The sequence below is a fragment of the Megascapheus bottae genome, chromosome 16 (assembly GCF_031878675.1).
Source record: "Megascapheus bottae isolate mThoBot1 chromosome 16, mThoBot2.hap1, whole genome shotgun sequence".
NCBI classification, from domain to species: domain Eukaryota; kingdom Metazoa; phylum Chordata; class Mammalia; order Rodentia; family Geomyidae; genus Megascapheus; species Megascapheus bottae.
In genome coordinates this window covers 51,915,633-51,937,657 of record NC_143524.1, presented here as the reverse complement: position 1 = coordinate 51,937,657, position 22,025 = coordinate 51,915,633, and the positions used below count along the sequence as shown (strand labels likewise).

General features: G+C 38.5%; 1 protein-coding gene across 23 annotated transcripts in view; it reads left to right on the top strand.

Moving 5' to 3' along the window:
• Dlg2 (discs large MAGUK scaffold protein 2) overlaps positions 1-22,025 on the top strand; it is a 1,918,473-nt gene that overhangs the window by 1,749,902 nt on the left and 146,546 nt on the right. For all 23 annotated transcript variants that reach the window (XM_090348516.1, XM_090348525.1, XM_090348524.1 and 20 more), the window contains one exon: positions 8,164-8,278. In XM_090348516.1, coding sequence (XP_090204642.1) covers positions 8,164-8,278 — 115 coding nt within the window. The remainder of the gene's footprint in view (positions 1-8,163; positions 8,279-22,025) is intronic.

Genomic DNA, 22,025 nt, shown 5'->3' with positions numbered 1-22,025 from the left:
CCAAACCAGATAAATTTATATACAAGAAGAAGGGTATTAAAATCAGAAACAGTGACTAAAGGGAATAAACCAGAGGAGAAAACAAAATGAAAGACAAAAGAAATAACTTCCAAGAGTACACTATTTTAAAAAAAAAGAAAGAAAGAAAGAAAGGAAAAAGAGGTCTGGGAATGTGGCCTAGTGCTAGTCTTGAGTGGGCACGCATGAAACCCTGGGTTCTATTCATCAGTACCACGTAAACAGAAAAAAAACCAGAAGAGGCACTGTGGTTCAAGTGGCAGAGCAATAGCTTTGAGCAAAATGAACCTCAAGGACAGTGTCCAGGTCCTGAGTTCAAGCCCCAGAGTGGCACCAAAAAAAAAAAGAAGAAAGGAAGGAAAAACACACACATCAAAAAAAAAATCCAAAACCATATTGGGGAGATCATTTCGATTAGCATCATTTTATGTGGTCATATGCATATAGGTATTGGGCTATTGTGACGTCTGCTAGGACTCTATATAATCTGCAACAAGAAAGCAAAAACTAAGGCAGCTATGCTAGCCTTGGAGTAAAGTCTTGATTAGTGGGTTTGGAATCCCTAGCCATTAGCATTGTATCAGACAAAATTAAAAAAAGAAATATTCTGAGCCAGGCACGGTGGCTCACACCTGTAATCCTGACTACTCGGGAGACTGAGATCTGAGGATCCTGGTTCAAAGCCAACCCAGGCACAAAAGAACCTGAGACTTTTTTTGTTTCTCATATATTTTTATTGTAATTAATGGAAGGGTTACAGTTACATTTGCCAGATAGAAGATGTATTACTTCACACATTGCTACTACTCCTCATGTTTTTGTCCCCATTTCCTTCCCCTCATCTTGTTTTCCCCCTTCCCTTTCCTAGTTCAAGTAAATAAATAAATGTATATACAATATACCAGATAACAAGGTAAGATACTGTAACTATATGAGAATAACCAAGGGACAACAAAAGAAATGAGAAATAACATAGTACATTAAGAACAACAATCACATTGTATGGCTCTTGTTTTCATATCCTGGAGAAGGACCTGAGACTCTTATCTCGAATTAACTTCTAGAAAATGGGAAATGGAGCTTGGCTCAAAGGTAGGGTGATAGTCTTGAGCTGAAGAGCTCAGGGACATAGTCCTGGCAGAGTTCAAGCCCCATGACACCTCCCCCAAAAAAGAAAAATTCTGAATAAATGAAAGGATACTTTCCCAGAAGATACAGATGCATTTATAGTTGCTCACAGAATCCTATCTGTGGAGCTGGGATCAGATGCTGTGCTTAGATGGAGACACTTCCTGCCTCATCCCCTTTCCCCAGTATATCTTCCCTGGGCCCTGCAGTCATATCCATATTCCAATAGAATACACACCATTGACATTTATCCCAGCCTCACTTAAGGGTGTCTCAAAGCTTGAAAGACCATCAAGAGTGTGTAGTTCAGATCTGTCTACTTAAAGCCCCTTGAGGGCTCAGCAGTTGGTCTCTTCAGGCGGGCTCTCCTGCTGTGCCCAATCAGATAACTCAGCATGAAAGCCATCTCTGCCATTTGGACGTGTGGCGCCCTGCACACAGCCAGGTGTTAAAGTTGTGCCCATGTTCACCAAGAGCTAATAGGAAAATGGTGCTACTGTGACCCTGTATGCCAGTGACCTCCAGGTGTGCATCTTTTCCTCCCCAACGTGCTTCTTTGTGCATCAGACTTCAATATTTATTTTGAAAAATTATGATTTAAAATGAGTCCGCCTCTTTATTTTTATTTTATCTTATTTACTTTGTAGTGTTACTAAAGAGGTGATGTACAAAATTACACAAGTCAAGCAGAGTCCATTCCTTCTGGGACAGTGTTACCACTTCCCTCACCCTCTCCCAGTTTTTCCCCTCTCATCTTCACCCACACGATGTATAGTTCATTTTCCATGTAGTATATAGTGAGTATGATTGCTATGCTTTTCACTCTTTGTCCCTCCATTACCCTCCCAAAGACAGATAAACAAGACAAAAAGAAAGCAAACTGGGAGAGAATGAAGGAAGGGGTTACATTATCCAAAATGAAATTGAAATGTATTCTTTACCTGATTTATATAACTATAACCCCTCTACATCATCTTTATACGAACAATAAAAACTGAGAATGAAAACAAAACCTGCAAGAAAGAAAAAGCCTCATTTCCGTTTCCTGGAGTTCATTTTAATATTATTTTGTACGATCAGATGCACAGAGGCATTGTCCCTTTATGTTCCTCCCCTAAGAATGTCCTCCTTTCATCTCACTGTGTGTGAAAACCTAGAGCCCTGTATAATTTATCAAGTCCCTGTGTGTAAGATGAATACTACTTTATTTAAAATTAGCACACATTATTTGTACAAGGGGGTTATTTACTATGACATTACACACACACACACACACACACACACACACACACACACACGCACTCTATGCACCATCTACCTCAAACCCTATACCTAGCTTCAAAGCTCACTTTGCTCACCTGCAAATTAAACTGGCTGAGGCGAAATCAAAGTGAGCTTTGAAGCTACATACCCGTGGTTCATGCCTGTAATCCTAGTTGTGCAGGAGGCTTAGATCTGAGGATTGTGGTTCAAAGCCAGCCTTCAGCAGGAAAGTCTGTGAGATTCTCATCTCTAATTAAGTACCAAACCAAAACAAGAAAACCCACCAACAACAAACAACAACATCTGGAAGTGGAGAGAGATACCAGGCCCTACCTATAACAAGAATGAGACTAATACTCAAAGCTACTTCCTCTACAAAGTGACAGTCGTGAGACATGTGGATGAGATGGGGAGGGTAGCCTGGCTCACTGCCCCCCCCCACCAGCTGACTGGAGGGGGAGAGCCTACCCCATGGCTTCCTGCTGTGGTCAGTCCACTGAGTTCCTTGTTTGCTTCTCTCAGGCTAAGGTCCACCATGTGAGTCTTAAAGGCATACGCAGCTGCACCATTTCAATAAGTGCAGGTGACTCCTATTGCAGTGCACCTTTTCCACAGTGCCTCCAGATAATAGGGTAAACAAGTCTTCTTGCTCATCCTTGACACACTGCAAAGGAAACACATGCCTGGCAGTGCCCCCAGTGTGGTATGCACACCCTTTCTTACCTCCAATCACATATTCACTCAGTAGCTCACGGGATTGAGGTCACTGTAAAGGATGACATAACTGTAAATAGGAGCAACTTTGGGATTGGGTACAGTTCTCCCAAGCTGTGGATTGGAGGGAGGAACCAGAGGATCCACTTAATGTTTGTTCAGCAGGCATGTCAGGTGTCCCAGACTATTGTCTTCTGTGATTCATTTCTCTTTGATCTGGCAGAGACATCATTTCCTACTGGGTAGGGAACAAGTATACTAAAGAACTTTAGGAGTGGACATGAGTCTGTTTTATTTGATACGGAAAGGGATTGCAACTTTTGCAAGAGATACACAAGAATAGTTTATGAATCATACATGAAAGTAACAGGAATTAATCATCATTGCCAAAAGGTAATCTTTCAAATCTATGAACTTGATTATCTTCTGGCATATTTTGATATAAGTATAATTATTATTCCCATTTTACTTAGAAAATTGTGCCCTGAAAGGCTAATAGTTTGTGTTGCAAGTTAATTGACAGGGCAAGAATTTTTTTCTATCTTATTCCTATTTTTAAATTATCTGTAAGTAGCTGTACAAAGGGGATTCAGTTCAGCATGCCAATTTATAAATGCTAGGCTTCTTGACCAGTTACCCCTTCCATCATTATTCCCTTCAATTTTGATTTTATCTTTCGAACTCTTGCATGCTCTGTTGTATCATAGCCCATTATATCTCAATGAAAAAACATTTAAATGAACACATTTAACTAAGAACAACTGGATTTAGATATTCAAGAATGTAGAAGGGAAAAAGAGCTTGCTTGTCATATACATTGAGGAAAAAGAACTAGAAGTAATGTTTCTTTAAAATTCTTCTTGAAACACTTTGTCTATGAGTTGGTTTTCAGTGGTTTGGTCCTTGATTCCAAAGAAACCTCAGTAAGTGTAAAATAACTTGTGACTCCTATTTCTGCAAAGCAAGACAGAATAAGGTATTGCTTTGTTAATCGTGTTCCCCACCTCAGGACTACCACAATACACTTCCTTGTAGTGTCACGTTCTGAACCAAATTCTTTCAGGCTCTTTTAAGTTCCAACCTGCTTAGGACATGATAAGAGAGGACTACTATGCCCAGATAGTATAGGGAAGAACAAGATGTCATGAAGATGGTAGGCTTACATGCTAGAGATTTGTGGTGTCAAAATGATGCACTGGGATGGAAGAGAAACAAAATGACTGTACAAAGATTCTGAGCTGAATCCTAGCTCTGCCCAGTAGGCTTTGTTACTTAGTAGTGCTATAACTTTGTTAAAGTTTGCCTCCCAGAACCTGTATTTCCTCATCTCCAGTATACATATCATGTCACTTGTTTGAGAGAATTATTTCAAGTGCAGGGCATGGAGCCAGTGTCAGTGAACATGAATGCCTCTTTAAAGGATGTGTATTTGAATATTTAAAAGTTTCACATGAATATTTGCGTGAGGTTTGGAAACATGTATGATTACTAGGATATTGATTGAAAAATGTTTCTAACATAGATGGGGGCAAAAGGAAAGGAAGGGGGTTGGATATTAGAATTGGTTTGACAGATTTTAACATGTTAAATTTGTGGTTTTCAGAACTTTTAACGTGTAAAGAACTCCTGAATTTCACAGTTTATGTAACTGAATTCCTGTTTATTTCTAGACCATTTCGAAGTATGAAATTACCTGTATGATTGAGAGACAAGCAACTTCTTAAATCTTGTTTCTGCTTCGATACAATGTGTAGTTGTTTTAATTTTCAAAAGGTAGCAGGGTGTTAAGTACCAATAAACAAAGGTTTGTAATTAAGATGACCAAAATGAGGAAGTCAAAAATAGAGAATAGATTGCAGAGAAGCTGTCCATAGTGGGGAATTTACACACAGTGGAATACATTTCAGAACAAGCGTTCCAAAAGTACAACAGAAAACAGTTTAAGTATCCAATGAACCATTATGGTAAGGAAAACCAAACTTTCTCTTAAGGTAAATGTCCTGTTGTAATACTTTAGTCAGAATTGTCTATTAAAAGCCTAACAAAGAGATAATTGTATATAAGGTAACTTTCTATTGCATGACTTTCACAATTGTTTCCACTGTATGGTATGGCCTACATGAGGAAAGAAAAGCAATTGCACAGAGAGCAATAGAAATAGTCCCCAAATCTGAATACTTAGTCTTAGCAAAGATTATATTAATGGAGATGTGTGTTCTTTCTTACATTACAAATAATAACATTAAAAATGGGCAATATCCGAATACCTCAAGCCATTTTGAATTACCAAAATGATTATGCTCACTGGTGATACATTTTCAGGAGCACCGATTGTCAGATCCTGTTAGGATTAAGGAAATCCAGGAAAAGTAAAATGTGACAGGATGTCCCAGGAGGGAGCCTGGGCAGGTGCACAGATAACTGCAAGTTTGCATGATAAATCAATATATGTTACAAAGTAGGCTAATGGGTCGGGTGTGGTACGGAATTCTGTGCTTAAGGGTGGATTTCGGGTTGGAGGTTGGAATTTCATCACGGATACTGAAATCATTGAAGGCACCAAAGTTGTAAAGGACAGTCCTTTATCTCCAGAGAGCAGTGTACATATGGGGTCATATGTGGTTAGCAAGAAGCAATACTGAGCAGGGATCAAAGGAAGTTAGTAATTGTTGTGGTGTCCATGACTACCTCATTTTCCTCCCAGAGAAATGCTAAGTGGGGCTATATGGTTTTATATGCAGTGTTAGCCAATCTTCCAGTTGTGGTGCTATACTAACCTACCATCGACCTGAACGCAGGCAGATGTTTGTGAACCAGAAAGTTGGATATCCCAAACAACCAGTGATGTAGGAGTTATAAAATATTCTGTTCTAAGTATAGAACACAATTAAGGAAGGCTTTTAAGTATCATTTACATAGCTGATAGAAGGTAGGGGATGATCCAATTTAAAGGGGAGTAAAACCACGTAGCACGATATAAGATGTAATATCACGTGTGCATGCATGTTTGTGTTCACGTACTATGTACACATAGCTACACATCTGTAAATTGAAGATTTAACCCCGCCTGTCCCCTTATGGTAGGACAACAATGGTGAGAAGGAAGGCAGAAGAGATCAGAGCAACAATTAATCTTTATTTTTCTTTGTATATATCTACAATTTTTACACCATTTCTGAACCTTGCTTTGTCCTTCAGAAGAAAAAAACAAGATAATGCCCATTAAGCACTGGGCATAGTGTACCTGTGCCAGCAGTACCTATTAATTGATTCTTCTGTGTAGCCAGCTAGAGACTAGAACTTGCTCAAAATGACAATAGCTCAATGACAATTATAAATAAGTTCTCTCCCTCACTAATAAAATGGAAGGCAATAAAGTTAAGGTCAGTAGATTTTTGTTTAAATATGTGTTGTGCTTATTGGATTACATTTTAATTATTCGAATCTACACTATAATAGGAAGCCTTTTGAATCTAAATAGTGCTACACTTAAGTACTTGAAATTACCAGCCAGCTATTAGGTTCTTATAGTTAAGATACTAACCTTTAAATATAACATTTAGAGCTTATTATAATTCTGTTGCTTATGGTTTAAAATGAATACCAAACCCTTAGGGAAGCCTACCCTACAATAATCAATACATTGCAATTAAATCAACTTTTGAGGAATTTTCATGATAATTTGATACAGTCTCATAGATACCAATTTACTTATCCTTGTTTTCATGAAAAGTTGTTAATAAGCTGAATTGAAAAATGATGTGGTTTTGAAATATAGAGAAAACTGCAACTAAAATCCTTAATGATGTGTTTCTTTATAATTGAGTCCTTTATGATTTGAGTAAATATTTTTTTCATATCTGTGGCTCACTTAAGTCTCTCACCTACTGGATTTTCCTAAAGCAAAACACTTCGCTGCTAAGGTGATAATAGAACAATAAATAGGTTGTGATAAAAATTAATCAAAATTTAAAAGAACTTCATTTTTCATGGTAATTGCATTTATAGTATCTTAAAACCAATTACTGCATTGTTAATTTTTCTTAGAATGACATGAAAACAGTATTTTGCTAATAACTAACATAAAATACCTATATTTTATTTCCTTAATTTTTAAGGAATAATATATATAATAAACTTGGAACTATTTTCTAAAATACATTTCATAGTCATTTTGACTCATTTTTTTGGCTTCAGTCTCTGAAAATTGAATTTGAATATATTATTCATCTTAGAATTGATGTTATGTAGACGAAGTTATGTTGCAAATTGAGGTATTATCCCCAGTGATAAACGTCTAGCAGCCCTTGGGCCAGGGGAGGGATGACCTAGCCCAATTATGTTTCTTACAGAATTTGTCACCATATATCATATTCTCTGGTTTATCAGGGTGCAGATAACTAGACACCCATGGAATTAGGAATCTTATGGACTTTTCCTTCCTCTCTTTAATATAATTTTGAGATAATTACAGCTTCACATGCAGCTGTAAAAGAACAATGCAAGGAATTTATGTGTCCTTTTTACAATTTCCCCTAGGGTTTTTTTTTTTTTCAAAAGCACATCACAGCATCTTAATCAGGATATTAACCCTGAGATACATCTGGCAACCTTAACCCAGGCTTTCTGTTCACTCCTATTTGTGTGTGTGTGACTGTGATTGTGTGTGACGTGTAGGTATGTATATCAATGAACTATGGGCAGAATAAAAGCAACTCCCATCAGCAGGAACATACTGTGTCCTATGTCACCTGTTTATAAGCCACCCTATTCCTCCCTTGTTCCCATTGCTGTCTCTGTGGTTCTCTACCATGGACTAGGAGATCTGCTGGCCCTGCGTTTTCTTAGTAACTTAGAAACTGATTTCTCCCTTTTCTCTGGTGAAAGTCTGTGAATTGAAACTAATATTAAGCATGTACCTCGCTAAAATTGAGCATTCCCCTCCCTCCCTTGTTTGGTAAAAGGCCAACAAGAAGGCCTCGACTTCCCAATTATCTGAAGGGATAGTATTAAACTTGCCATCTTTGTTTTTATTCCCAGATTACGCTCGATTTGAGGCTAAAATCCATGACCTACGGGAGCAGATGATGAACCACAGCATGAGTTCCGGTTCTGGGTCCCTGAGAACCAATCAGAAGCGCTCACTCTATGTCAGGTATACAAGGGAAATCTGACTTGGGGAAACAAAGGCAATACCTTACAGAATATGCCTTAATTCGTCTATGCTCGTCAGTATACTACTGAAAGACCTTTCGCTGAATATGGTTAAATTATTTAAAATCTCTGCTTGTATTAAGTTTTGTTGTGGTTATTCTTTCACTATGTAGGGCTGGCAAGCTGGCCTTGAACTTTTTATTCTCCTGCCTCAGATACCTGGGTTTGGGCAATACAGGCATGTATCAGTCTTTAAGACAATGTAAGATAAGGTTCTTAGCATAGTTTGTAGGCAAGCTAATGAGAAGCAATAATCTCCAATAAATCTTGGAACACATGGACCAAAACCCTGGACATTTCCTAATTTTCTTGATGTTGACTATGTTCATTTTGACATAGTAATATAAACTAAGCATTATTCTTCTTACGATTTACGGTGGGGTTTACTTTCCTGTAAGTTTGGGTAGAAAGATTTTCTTCAGTAGAATCTCACTGTCAATCATTTCTCAGATCATAAAAGTTTATTACTCCCTTGCCTATAAATTAGTTTCCCTTTAACTTGCTAGAAAACAAAATGATTGGCCTGAAAACATTTAAAAACAAAAAAGAAGTCCCTATTTTTTGGCTTCTATACTTACTCTCGAGTGAGATCTGTCACATTCAACTGCTCCTTTTCCTAGCACCAGTGTGCACCCTTCATCAGTGGAGACAGAACATTGGACTAGCAGGGAGACAATGGCACCCAGCTAGTGGTTAAGTACTTGTACATACCATTTGGCGAAAACCTTTGGATTCTCCACTTCTTGTGGCTCGGAATTCCATCTGTGTCTCACTTACGGGATCATCCTTCTCTACTAATCATCTCACTTCTTTTTCCCTTTAGGAGATCATGCTATAGGTACTCAAATGAGGTACTTGTGTTAAACTTATCCTTGGCTCCTCTGAGCTGTAAGGTGATTTTTCTGGGTGTTAGGAACAGCTGGGCCAAGAAGGGAGCATGGTTCTGGATGATGGCAGCTTCTCAAAGGCTTTCATTTGTTGACAAACAGAATTACTTTTAGGGGGGAATTTCGGTGTCTTAAAAAAACTCTGAAAAAGCAGATGATTCCCTTCCAGATTTGGCCAGCTGCATTGTTTCTTGGATATACTGCATTGTCATCTACGAAAGATTCTCTGTTGGGACTCACCCTAGTACGTTTCTTGTAGTGACATTACAAATCGGATGGCGCTTTCTGTTCTCCTTGCTTGTATTGTACTGATGGTACTCAGGACACACATAAGAATAATTCTTGAAATGCTTTACTTTTGAGTGGCAAATAGTGATGTCTATTGGGTTAATAGGATAGAGACAAATCAGTTAATACCATTGAAGTAGTTTTATTGAATAAAAGCAGGAGGAAACATTACACAATGGCATAGCTTATTAGCAATAAAATGTATTATAAAGTGTTGTTAAGTAAGTACTAGAAGAAATTTGATGGAAATAGAATGATAATAGCTTTTCATTAAATTGCAGAAGATCAGGCAAACTAAATGAAGACTACAATATTATGTAAAATACACTTATTTGAAAATGGTATTCATTAGAATCAAATATTTATGCACAAATAGCAAATAAAAGTATAACATGAAGAAATAAGTTAATGGTCATGTTGGTATTTGGACATGGTTTTGAAGGGAGGGGAGTTTTTAAGGAAGACTGAAATATCCTTTACATTCATTCTTCAAAGTCCTGGAATGCACAAATGTTACTTCGTTTCAAAAGTTCTATTACTTCCTAGGGAACTGACATCAGCCTCTAATGACTCTTTGAGACATACAATTGGAAAGAATACAGGTGATGCATATTGTAAGTTCAGACAGAGAGACCTTTACAACATGGCTGGCCTTCTCAGGTCCTGTGATAATACAGAACAAAGAAAGAAGCAATTGTGAAATGACTCAGAAAGCCTTAATAGTTACTTTACCAGAAAGAATTCTTTTGGTTTCCAGTTTCTTTTTCTGTTGTTGGTTGTGAGGCTTAAACTCTGGGCCTGGGCACTGTCCCTGAACTCTTCAGGCTACCGCTCTACGTCTGGGCCTGGGCATTGTCCCTAAGCTCTGTCCCTTGAGACAAGCCAATCTTCCCATTTTTTAGAGGTTAATTGGAAAGAATCTCACAGACTTTTCTCGCAGACTTTTGTGCCCGGGCTGGCTTTGAACTGCGATCCTCAGATCTCAGCCTCCTGAGTAGCTAGGATTACAGGCGTGAGCCACCATGCTCAGCTCTCATTTTCTTTAACACTGCTTTGGTTCTGGGATTTTTGTAGAATGGCTCACTTTATCTGCAACAGCACAATAGGACCAGTGCCAGCTGGTGTATGATTATTTTAGAAAGTCAATTACATGCTCATTCAAAATAAGTTGGCAGAGTTTGTCTTACTATCTAAATGTAAGGCGATAAGCACGTCTTTTTCATCTGAAAATGGTATCTAGGAGCCTTATCACTTTCATGTTTTAGCCATGTGTACCGCAAGGGCTTGAGGGACATTTTGCCCTCACCAAGTCCACTCTATAATTTACAGAAGAGGAATCTGATGCCCCAGGAGTACGTGTATCTGCCTGTGATCTGACAGCTGTGTGTAGCAGAGTGAGATTTTAACCCACAACTTCATGCTTCTACGTAAATCATTCTACCTCTGGGTGTTGAACGGTAGCTGTGATTCCCCAGCTGCTTCTGTCAGGACCACACTGGGACTTTGGGTTAAGAGACAGGATAACTGAGAAGAAAAATTCAAACAGAAATCTCTTGAGGACTTTGCTAAGCAGGATATAATATGCTAGAGGGACATATGGGCTTTCTTGGGTATTCATCGTATTTTTATACAAAGCCGACACTTGAGTCAGAAGCAACCTTTTTCTTCTTTAACAGTTTATTTGACTTAGTAAAATATTTGACTGCAACTGCAAAACTACTCTTTCTTTCCTTGTTGTCTCTCTCTCTCCCTCCTCCCTTCCTCTCTCTCTCCCTCTCCCTCTCAACTTCCCAATTTCCCTTGCCTCCATCCCATTATTAGTCTCTGTTCTCTCTTATGCCCTCCCTTTTTCTTTCTCTCCTCACTTCCCCTCTTTTTTTTCTACTTTTTTTCCTCCCTCTACCCATATTCCAAATATACACATTCTCTATGTCTCTGTCTGTCCATCTGTGTCTTCCTCTCCTAGTCCTAGGGCTTGAACCAGGGCCTGGGCACTGTCCTTCAGCTTCTTTTGCTTGAGTCATAGCAACATTTCTGCTTTTTCTGTGAATACGTATGTATATGAGGAATCACACCCAGGGCTTTGTGCACGCTAGGCAAGCACTTTCCTACTAGCCACTCTCCCAGCCCGGACTCTTTTTTAAAATGATGCCACCACTCATTAATATGATGCAAAAACCTCACTAATAAATGATTTACAGCTTGGACACAGAAAGAGCCCAGGCTTGAGACACACTACCCAGTCAGAAGAGAGCATCTTATACTATGTTACATTAAATATTTCAGACAGCCTTAAACCCTTGGTGTTGGTGCTAATTTGCAAAGTAGTTTTTTGGAAATGGAAGTGGAGGAAATACGTTGTGGGCTTTTCTTGAGCTACCTTTTAGGTAGGTGTTTTACATTTATTAATAATAATTCTCTCACCAACCCTGTACTCAGAGGTATTTGCCTTCCAACTTCAAATAAAGGAGCAACTCAGAGAAGTTCCATGGTTCTTCTCAGATCCCAGGGCTAGATTAAACGTAGCAGAGCCATTCAGACCCTGCTTGTAAGACACTGTAGAGTGATGTTTCAGAGCACAGACTGCCACACAACGAAAGGAGAAATCTTTGAATCATAGTCAGGCTGCTTAGCAGCACTGTGACCTTGAAAGAATTAAAGCCATCTCCCTCACCTTTATTTCTTTATCTTTGAGAATGGAATAGTAATAGCATAAAGTGGTTGTGAGGATTTAATGAAATCCTGAATTTAAATACCTGGCACATGGGGAACAGTTAAGTGTAGGTTGCTGGTCCTCATTTCTGGAAAGGTCACTTTCCCCTGTAGAACTAAGAAACTGTAGCATTGGCTGTGAACAGGAATGTTTTCTTAGCGGTGAGGCAAGCCCTCACCTGCTTGTCCTAAGCAAGGACAGGACAAGTTTCCTGGTAACTTTGGGATTTTCATATTTCTATATTTTTTGTGCCAATCCTGTGGCTTCAACTCAGGAACCTTGTACTGTCTCTGAACTAGCTCATGGCTAGCATTCTACTGTTTGAGCCACAGCTCCATTTCTACCTTTCTGGTAGCTAATTAGAAATAAGAATATCACAGACTTAGCCACACAAGCTGGCTTTGAATGACAGTCCTCAGATCTCAGCCTGAGATCTGGTTAAGGCTTATAGGCCTTAACCACTAGTGGCTTCTTGCCTCATTATTCTACATGCTATTTCTATGCATTGATTTATTAGTACATTGGTTCTTTTATTGAATAAATATGGTACATGTACTACCTACATTGAGTCAGATGGCTGAAGATGTTAAAGATGCTAAAGATTGTCTAGATCTACGAACAATTCAAATAGTATTCAAATCATTAGTGGAAGGATTTTTTTCCTGGTAGCCATTGTGTATGTGCCTCACATTTACTATCCTATTTTAATCTTTACAACTAGGCTTCCTACAGTGAAGACAGTGACCAGTCTAGTTGCTATTAATGTCACCTGGTAAAGCTCCTTGATATATAGATGCCACTTAACTCTGGACCTACAAATTTCAATTCATGACAATTTATAAAGTCCCTAATGTATCATGGCACCATGTGTGATATTAAAGATGTCCCTTTAGTAAGTACCTGTGAGATGGACAAATACCAAGCCTATAGTTCCTATATACAGACCATTAAAATAAAATGTTACAATATAAGTCAAGGTCTTTGATTCTCTTACAGCTAAATACCAGCAAGGTGATACCAAATGATCAATGTTTAGGTATGCCCTCAAAATGCAGGCACCGCTTACTGGATCTAGGATTTCTAGCAGAAAGCCCTGCAAAGCCTTGCAGGTGACTTCATTTGTCCCTTGAACTCATTTTTCCCCCCATGTATTTTTATTGTAATTAATAAAAAGGTTACATTATATTCACCAGATAGAGGGTATATTACTTCACATGCATTGATACCCTTTCTCATGTCTTGGTCCCAATTTCCTCCCCCACCCCTCATCTTCTTTTCCCCCCTTCCCTATCTGATTTCAAATAACCAAATACTTTTTGTGTGTGTGCTTATATGGGGTCTTGAACTTGGAGCCTCATCTTCTCCTTTGGCCTTTTTTGTTCAAGGCTGCTGTGTACCACTTGAGCCATACCTCCATTTCCAGATTATTTTGTTGGTTAATTGCCGATAAGAGTTTCATGGATTTTCCTTCCCAGGATGGCTTTGAACCATAATCCTCATAGTTCAGCCTCCTAAAAAGCTGGTGTCTGGTTATACTCTGCTACTTTCAAATTGGAAGTTAATCTTGCCTACACCTTTTTAGTAGAAGGACTTTGATGGCAAGGACAGGTCCAGAGCAAGCCTCAGTCTTGTCTAGGAAACTTAGAGCTAATGTCTCATTAAGGGCAGACTTGAGAAAACAAATCTCAGCCAGAACATTTCATTCTGATGTGCTTTCCTCTGGGTTTATTCCCATGTGCTTGATTTAGGACCCAAAAGTTACATGATCTCTTACATAAAAAGACACTGCGGAGTTTTTGTTTGTTTATTTGAGTAATAACAAATCTTTCCACTCTACTTTCTACCCCACTGACCTGGGGATCAGAAACCTCACCATAGTAAGGGAGAGTAGAAACAGCCTTGTCAGAGGACATCACTCTAATGCCTCCAGCTTCACTTGACTGTGGATTTTATGAGGGCATTTCAAACAAGGTCATGAAATCCGTGGACATTGTGAAAATGTAGATTTTATCTTCTTCCCTGCAGCCTTGGAACATGTTCACAGCATTGTCCTCAGAGAATATTAAAGACACTATGCATCTCCTGACTAGTAGTTGGCTTAGCTGACAATAATATTTTCACTTAAACAATGTTATTTAATACCATCGTCATTTTGCCATTTATTTAAAAGTTTATTGAATATAATATGATGCAGCAGATTAGGAAATATTACCAAATCCAGAATTGCCTTTTAAAAAATCTTGGTAGTAGAGTGCTTGTCTAGTATATCTAAGAACCCTGGTGGTTTTGATTTTATTTTTTTAATTTAATTTTTATTGTTATTGTAAAGGTAATGTACAAAGGGGTTCATTACAGTTACATAAGTCAGGTAATGAATACATTTCTTTTTTGGACAATGTTACCCCTTCTCTTGTTCTCTCCCAGGTTTTCCTCTCCCATCCCCACTCATAAATTATATAGTTTATTTTCAGCATAGTGTCTAGTGAAAACCACTGATGGATTTGTTTGTCTTTTGTCCCTCAGTTCACACACACACACACACACACACAGATGGGGGGAAGAGAGAGAGAGAGGGAAAAACAGAGAGAGGAAGAGACAGAGAGAGGGGGAGAGAAAGAATGTTGCTGATGATTTTGTAGAATGACAAATAGTTGATAGCAGGATGAAACAGGATGAAATGGTTGATAACAGGATGAATAGAATGTCCAGACTAGGGAAATCACAGCAAAGCAGACAAGATATTGCAACATGGGCCACATAATCTGTGATCCAAGACCTTAAGTGCCAGAGCCTCATTCTCAACTACATTTAAACCTTATAACAATATTGTAGATACAGATACAAGTATCATCCCTGTACCACAATGGTGAATGGAACAGATAGACATGAGATATGTGTTTGAAATAGCACATGTGTGATGTGGCTGAGCCTTGTTCTTTACTCAGGTAGGTTTATTTACTGAAGTCTATACTTGTTTTCCTCCAATGCAATGAAGTTATTAGTTCTACAAGGACACTGGTAAAGTTTGTAGCAATGGGACTTGGGTTCCCTTCATATTCTCTATTGCCTTTCTGCAAACAGATATGTTTTCTAGCCCAAAATTCACAGCTTAGAAATGACAAAATCTTGACTGTGTTTCATGGAAATGATACCTAGTTTGCAGTCTTCTAAGGGTTAAGTTAATCTAAGGAGAAAGTTGTTCATCCCTATATGTGCATAGCATTTGCTTCTTAAACTGGTACCTCTTTAACGAAGAATTATTTATACTTTGAGACTCTTTAACATGATGCTCATTCTTTCCATCATTTGCATTTTTAATTGCATCTTTAATTGTAGATTGATTTTGGTATTCAAGGCTGCCAATTTCATCCTGAAATAGAAAGGAGGAAGAATTGTTGAGATCTGAGGGAATTTCCTTGTTCTTCTATGATCACAGTCTGTTACTAATTTGAAAAAAAAAAGAGGGTTTTTATAACAATTTTTTTAGATTTCTGTAGGAGAAAAACAGAAATATCATCCATGATTCCACTGACTATTTCATTTTTCTCTCTGAAGAATGCCCTATAGAATTATTATTCTCAATGGTCAGTCTATTCATTCATCTATCCATTCAGAAAACCTTTTCTGACCCATAACCATCCACCTTCTACTAGACTTTGGCTATAAAAGGATTCATAGGGAAATTTTTCTGCCATTGGGAGACTCAAAGTTCTCTCTACAAAACTGGATCCTGTTTCTTGGCTCTCAGCCTGTAGTAATTAATCACATTTCCAGAAATCTCTCTAGAAGAGATTGGCTCAGAGTTTAAAACTGCCACCTCCAAAAGCAGACAGGTCTACCTAGCAGAGCTCCCACTCCTGATGGGCTTAGGGAAAAGAATACATGAGAGGGAAAGGAATGAAAAGAATGAAGGATCTCTCACCTAAGAGCAAATAGACACAAACGTCTTCTTTTTGAAGATATTTGATATGTTAGAGAAATTCTTTTGTGCGCCTTCAATGATTTCTGTGTGTGTGTGTGTGTGTGAGAGAGAGAGAGGGGGGGGGAGGGGGAAAAGGGAGAGAGAGGGGAAAGAGGGAGAGAGAGGGGAAGAGGGAGAGAAAGAGAATGAAAGTACCAGGACTTGAACTCAGGACCTCATGGTCTCATTCAGCTTTCTTGCTCACAACTGGAGCTCTATTATTTGAGCTACTCCTCCAGTCCAGCTTTTTTTGCTGGTTAAGTGGAGTCTCACAGACTTCTTTCCAGGCTGGCTTCAAACTGGTCCTTAGGGCCCCAGACTTCAATTTCATAAGTCCCTAGGACTAGAGGCAGGAGCTGACAGCACCTGAATCCTTATCTATCTTTCTTTCCTTCTTTCTTTCTTTCCTTTCTTTCTTTCTTTCTTTCTTTCTTTCTTTCTTTCTTTCTTTCTCTCTCTCTCTCTCTTTCTTTCTTTCTTTTCCTCCTCCTCCTCCTCTTCCTCCTCTTCCTCCTTCTCCTCTTCCTCCTCCCCCTCCCCCTCCTCTTCTTCTTCTTCATCTTCCTTTTCCTCTTCTTCCTCCACCTCCTTTGTCTTCCTCCTTCTTTTCTTCTTCCTCTTCCTTCTTTCTTTTTCTTTCTTTCTTTCCTCCCCCTCCTCCTCCTCCTCCTCCTCCTCTTCCTCTTCCACTTTGTCCTTGTCATGGGGCTTGAACTCTGGGTCTTGGCACTGTTCTTGAGTTCTTCAGCTTAAGGCTAGTGCTCTACCACATAAGCCACAGCCCCACTTCATGAATGAATTTTTTGAGTGAATTTTAAGCACAATGATTAAAAGGAACAAGGTTCTTATGAAAGCCATGCGTAACTGACTAAGTCAAGTACCTGCTCTTTGTTCCTCTGCATCATACATAAAATGTTGGTCTCCCCTGCTGTCTTCCTGCCTGTTGAATTCTCTGCCTCCTTCATTGGACTTTGGGTACCTCAAGGATGGAGATTGTGTGTGTGTGTGTGTGTGTGTGTACACATTAACACACACACACACTAAGACAATATATACACAGAAAATTAGGCTGCATAAATCCACACACACACACACATACATATATATATATATCACATATACAGAAATTTAGACTACAAACACACACACATATATGTATACACAGTCTGTATACATGTATGTGTATACACACATGTATGTACCAGTCCTGTGGCTTGTACTTTGGGCCTGAGTGCTGTCTCTGAGGATTTTTTGCTCAAGGCTAGCACTCTACCCCTTGGCTACAGCTCCACTTTTGTTCTAGTTGTTGTTTTTATTTGTTTCTGTTGTCATTAGTTGGAGATAAGAGTCTCTGGAACTTTCTGAGAGTCTCAGTCTTCTGAATAGCTAAGATTGTAGGCATAAGCCAGCACCCAGCTCTGTGTGTGTGTGTGTGTGTGTGTGTGTGTGTGTGTGTGTGTGTGTGTGTGTGTGTGTGTGTGTGAAAACAGCTGAATTATTTGAGAGGCTAGTTCATAAATGTTGTTAGCTTCAATGTCTTCATGGCGTACGAATGCATCCTGCCTGACAAAGAGCTTGCTTGGCCCCTTTGTTGATGAGATGCTGCAATTCTCTCAGATTTCAACACTGAAATCTCATTTGACTCACAAGCATTCCATTTGTATGGGTTTTATGTACTGGTGCACTGTATCTGTAAGGAGGTATTATTTACCTCATACGTTTTTTACATGTAGCAATTGCTTAAATCAGTCTACCCTCTTTAAATATGTGAATTCACACCTTATATATTATATATGCACATATACATATATATGTGTATATATATATAAATATACAAAATCCTTTCTAGTTTTCATCTTGTATTTTGCTTACGGTCAAGTAAAATAGCACATAACATTTGATTTTTCACATTTGTTGTTTGTTTGCTTATTTGAGACAGAGTCTTGCTGTGTAGTGTAGGCCAGCCAGAATTGGCTATGGAGAACAGGCTATGTAGAATTTGAACTCACTAACCTCCTTCACCTTAAGCGTTCCAAGTATAGGCATGTAGGCATGCGTAACCAATCACAGCTAGTACATGAGTTTTATGAACTACCTGTGGACCTGAGATTAAATTGAACAAGCTCCCACACAACTGGGACAAGGTTCTGAACCTACAGCCAGGATAACCCTGTACATACGAGGCACAATTAAAGAGTACAGTTGACATGCTGGTCTTGTACACCATGCCCCGAATATGACGAAACATATAGCTTAACTTTCAGTACCATCTACCTGATTTTTGAAGCCCAAGTTCAAAGTGAAAATGCAGGGCTCATTGACCAATAGTTGATAAGAATATGCAGAAAGTAAAAGCAAACCAAGTATGGGAACTTCATGCCATGAAATCATCCCTGCAGAAACAGAGTAAGATGGCTAGATAAAAACCCAAGGCACATGTGTTCTATGTAGCATGTAATGCAGCTGGAACAAAAGCTCAAAATCACTGCTGGGAACATTTTCAAGCATCTAAGGTTTGTCTTTTACCTAAAAGAGTACTTTATATTAATCATTGACACTACCAGTTTTTTTTTCAAATATCCAAATACAAATAAATTCAATATATCAGATAACAAAGTGAGATACTATACCAATATGAGATAACCAAGGGACAGCAAAGGAGATGAGAGACAACATAGTACATTAAGGACAACAATCATTCATTATATGGCTTTTGTTTCAATATCCTGGAGGTCCTTTCAATTAGCTTCACATTATATGGCCTTATGTATCAAGATTTTGCTCTATTGCAAATCTCTGCTAGTAGAGCCCAAGGTTTCTACTGATTATGACGAATGAGGGAAACCATTGAGCCTAAGTTCCTTTGAGTCTGGCTTACTTCACTTAATATGATTTTTTCTAAGTCTTTCCATTTCCTAACAAATGGGGCGATGTCATTCTTTCTGACAGCAGCATAGAATTCCATTGTGTACAAATACCACAACTTGTTGATCCACTCATCAACTGAGGGACATCTAGGTTGGTTCCATATCTTTGCTATGGTGAATAGTGCTGCAGTGAACATTGTTGTGCTAGTGGGTTTAGTATGTCCTTGTTTCTGGATGGTTGGGTAAATGCCAAGTAGACACTACCAGTTTTTATGGTTTGTAGAATAATATCTCCCAGCACTCTCAGTGCTTCAGAAACATTAAATTCCCACTTTCTCTGGGTTTTCAACCCTGCTCTTCGAGTCATCTGGCTCTACTGAAATGAATCATTCCAAAGCTAAGTGGTGTCACTCTTTCACATTTATCTCACATCTGCAACATACTTGCCTTATTTTAAACTTTATCACACACACATACATACAAACACATACTTTCTTCAGCCATCAGTTTTGAAAAAAATGCCTGAAAGTACCCCCACAGGACTTTGAAAAACAGATGTATCTTTGGAGTATTTATATCCTTCAGTATAGTTTTACCTAAGATTGTAAGACTGATATAGTCTGAAAGACAGATTTCCCTCTTCAGAAAAACTGGAATAAAAAAAGTAAAATGGCCTTGTTTCTGGATGATTGAGTAAATGCCAAGTAGTGGAATTGCTGGGTCATAGGGGAGCTCTATGTTTAGTCTTTTGAGGAACTGCCATACTGCTTTCCATAGTGGTTGAAGGAGTTTGCACTCCCACCAACAGGGTAGCAGTGATCCCTCCTGGCCACATTCCCTCCAGCATCTGTTCTTATTAGTTTTCTTGATCCTGGCCATTCTAACTGGAGTGAGGTGGAATCTTAGAGTTGTTTTGATTTGCATTTCTTTTATGTCCAGAAATGTTGAGCATTTCTTCATGTGTCTATAGGCCATTTTCGTTTCTTCTTCAGAGAAGACTCTCTTTAAGTCTTTGGCCCATCTTTTAATGGGATGGTTGTTACTTTGGAGATTAGTTTTGGATTGCTTCAATTTCTTGAGCTGTTGATACATTTTAGATATGAGGCCTTTGTCCGTTGTATGGTTGGTGAAGATCTTCTCCTGCTCTGTAGGCTTCCTAATTTAATTTACTAGCTATGTCCTTCGCCATACAAAAGCTCTGCAGTTTAATGCAGTCCCACTATCCAGTCTTTCTCTGATTTGTTGTGATTCTTGGTCCTTATTAAGCAAGTTTCGACCTGTGCCAAGGAGGCCTAGTGTATCTCCTATTCCTTCTTGTAAAGTTTTCAGTGTGTCAGCTTTTACCTCAAGGTCTTTGATACATTTGGAGTTAATTCTAGTGCAGGGTTGAAGGACATACTAAATCCACCAGCACAACAATGTTCATTGCAGCCCTATTTACCATAACAAAGATATGGAACCAACCTAGATGTTCCTCAGTTGATGAGTGGATCAACAAGATGTGGAATTTGTACACAATGGAATTCTATGCTGCTGTCAGAAAGAATGACATCGCCCCATTTGTTAGGAAATGGAAAGACTTAGAAAAAATCATATTAAGTGAAGTAAGCCAGACTCAAAAGAACTTAGGCTCAATGATTTCCCTCATTTGTCATAATCAGTAGAATCCTTGGGCTCTCCTAGCAGAAATTTGCAATAGAGCAAAACCTTGATATAGAAACATAAGCCATACAATGAATGATTGTTTTCCTTAAGGTCCTATGTTATCTCTCATCTCTTTTGCTGTCCCTTGGTTATCTCATATTGTTACAGTATCTCACTTTTTTGTTACCTGATATATCGGGTATATTTGTATTTTGTTATTTGAAATTGGATAGGGAAGGGGGGAAAACAAGATGAGGGTAGGGGTGGGGAGAGGGAAATGGGGACCAAGACATGTGAAAGGGTATCAATGTATGTGAATTACTGCACCTTCTATCTGGCAAATATGTAACCCTTCTATTAATTACAATAAAAATATATGAAAAAAGTAAAATGGAAGACATAGAATGGGCAATTTAACTTCATCTTACAAAAATTGTACAAATAATAAGCAAGACAATTAAAATACAGTTTAACTGATTGATCTTTATTATTGCTATAATTTTATAGCAATATAGATAGAGCCAGAAAAAATATTACAACCTAATCTGAGCACCAGGAAAATCCTTCAATTTTCTAAATTTACATTTTCATCACCTCATTTCTTCTACTCATGATCTTGAAGAGGCCAAACATTATGATTCTGAGTCTCTTAATTCTAAAGTTTTCAAAATGGCTTTCTCTGTTCTTTATTAGGAAAGAAAACTCTTAGATTTTCTGCATGTACTTTCTGTTTGGTTGGACTTGAGTTTTACACTCTGGTCTTCATGCTTGCTAAGCAGGTGCTTAGCTTCTCCTCCAGTTCTGATTTTTGCCTGACTTCTTATATGTTCCCTACATTTTACTAGTTGTCTGATGTATAGTGCAACTCTCTTAATAAATGAGAACCTCAAAGACGGTCTTGGGCATGGAGTTAATTCTGGCTCAGATTTGAACCCTCTAGTCATCTCCGCATTGGCCATGCATCATAAGCAAAGGCATGAGGTTTCCCACTATAGAAACTGCAAGCTGAATGAAAAGATTGTAAAACTCTCTGATTAACTTAGAGCCCGTATGGTTTACCAAAAAGGGCATAGGTGGCTGTTAATTATAGAGTGCTACACAGGATACTGTCAGAGGTAAATGGATGGTTCAGTCTTGCCCTCAGGAGCAAAAACAAAAGGAAGAAGAAAAGAAGACTTTTATTATTTTGGCAATCTTACCAATATATAGCGGATAGGAAATATGAAACATTTTGAAAGATTACCTATAATGGAGCTTCTTGCTTGGTCCAAAACCAAAGTTGTATTTTTTTTAGGGTAGAGCACGTCATCTTTGAAGAATATTTCCTC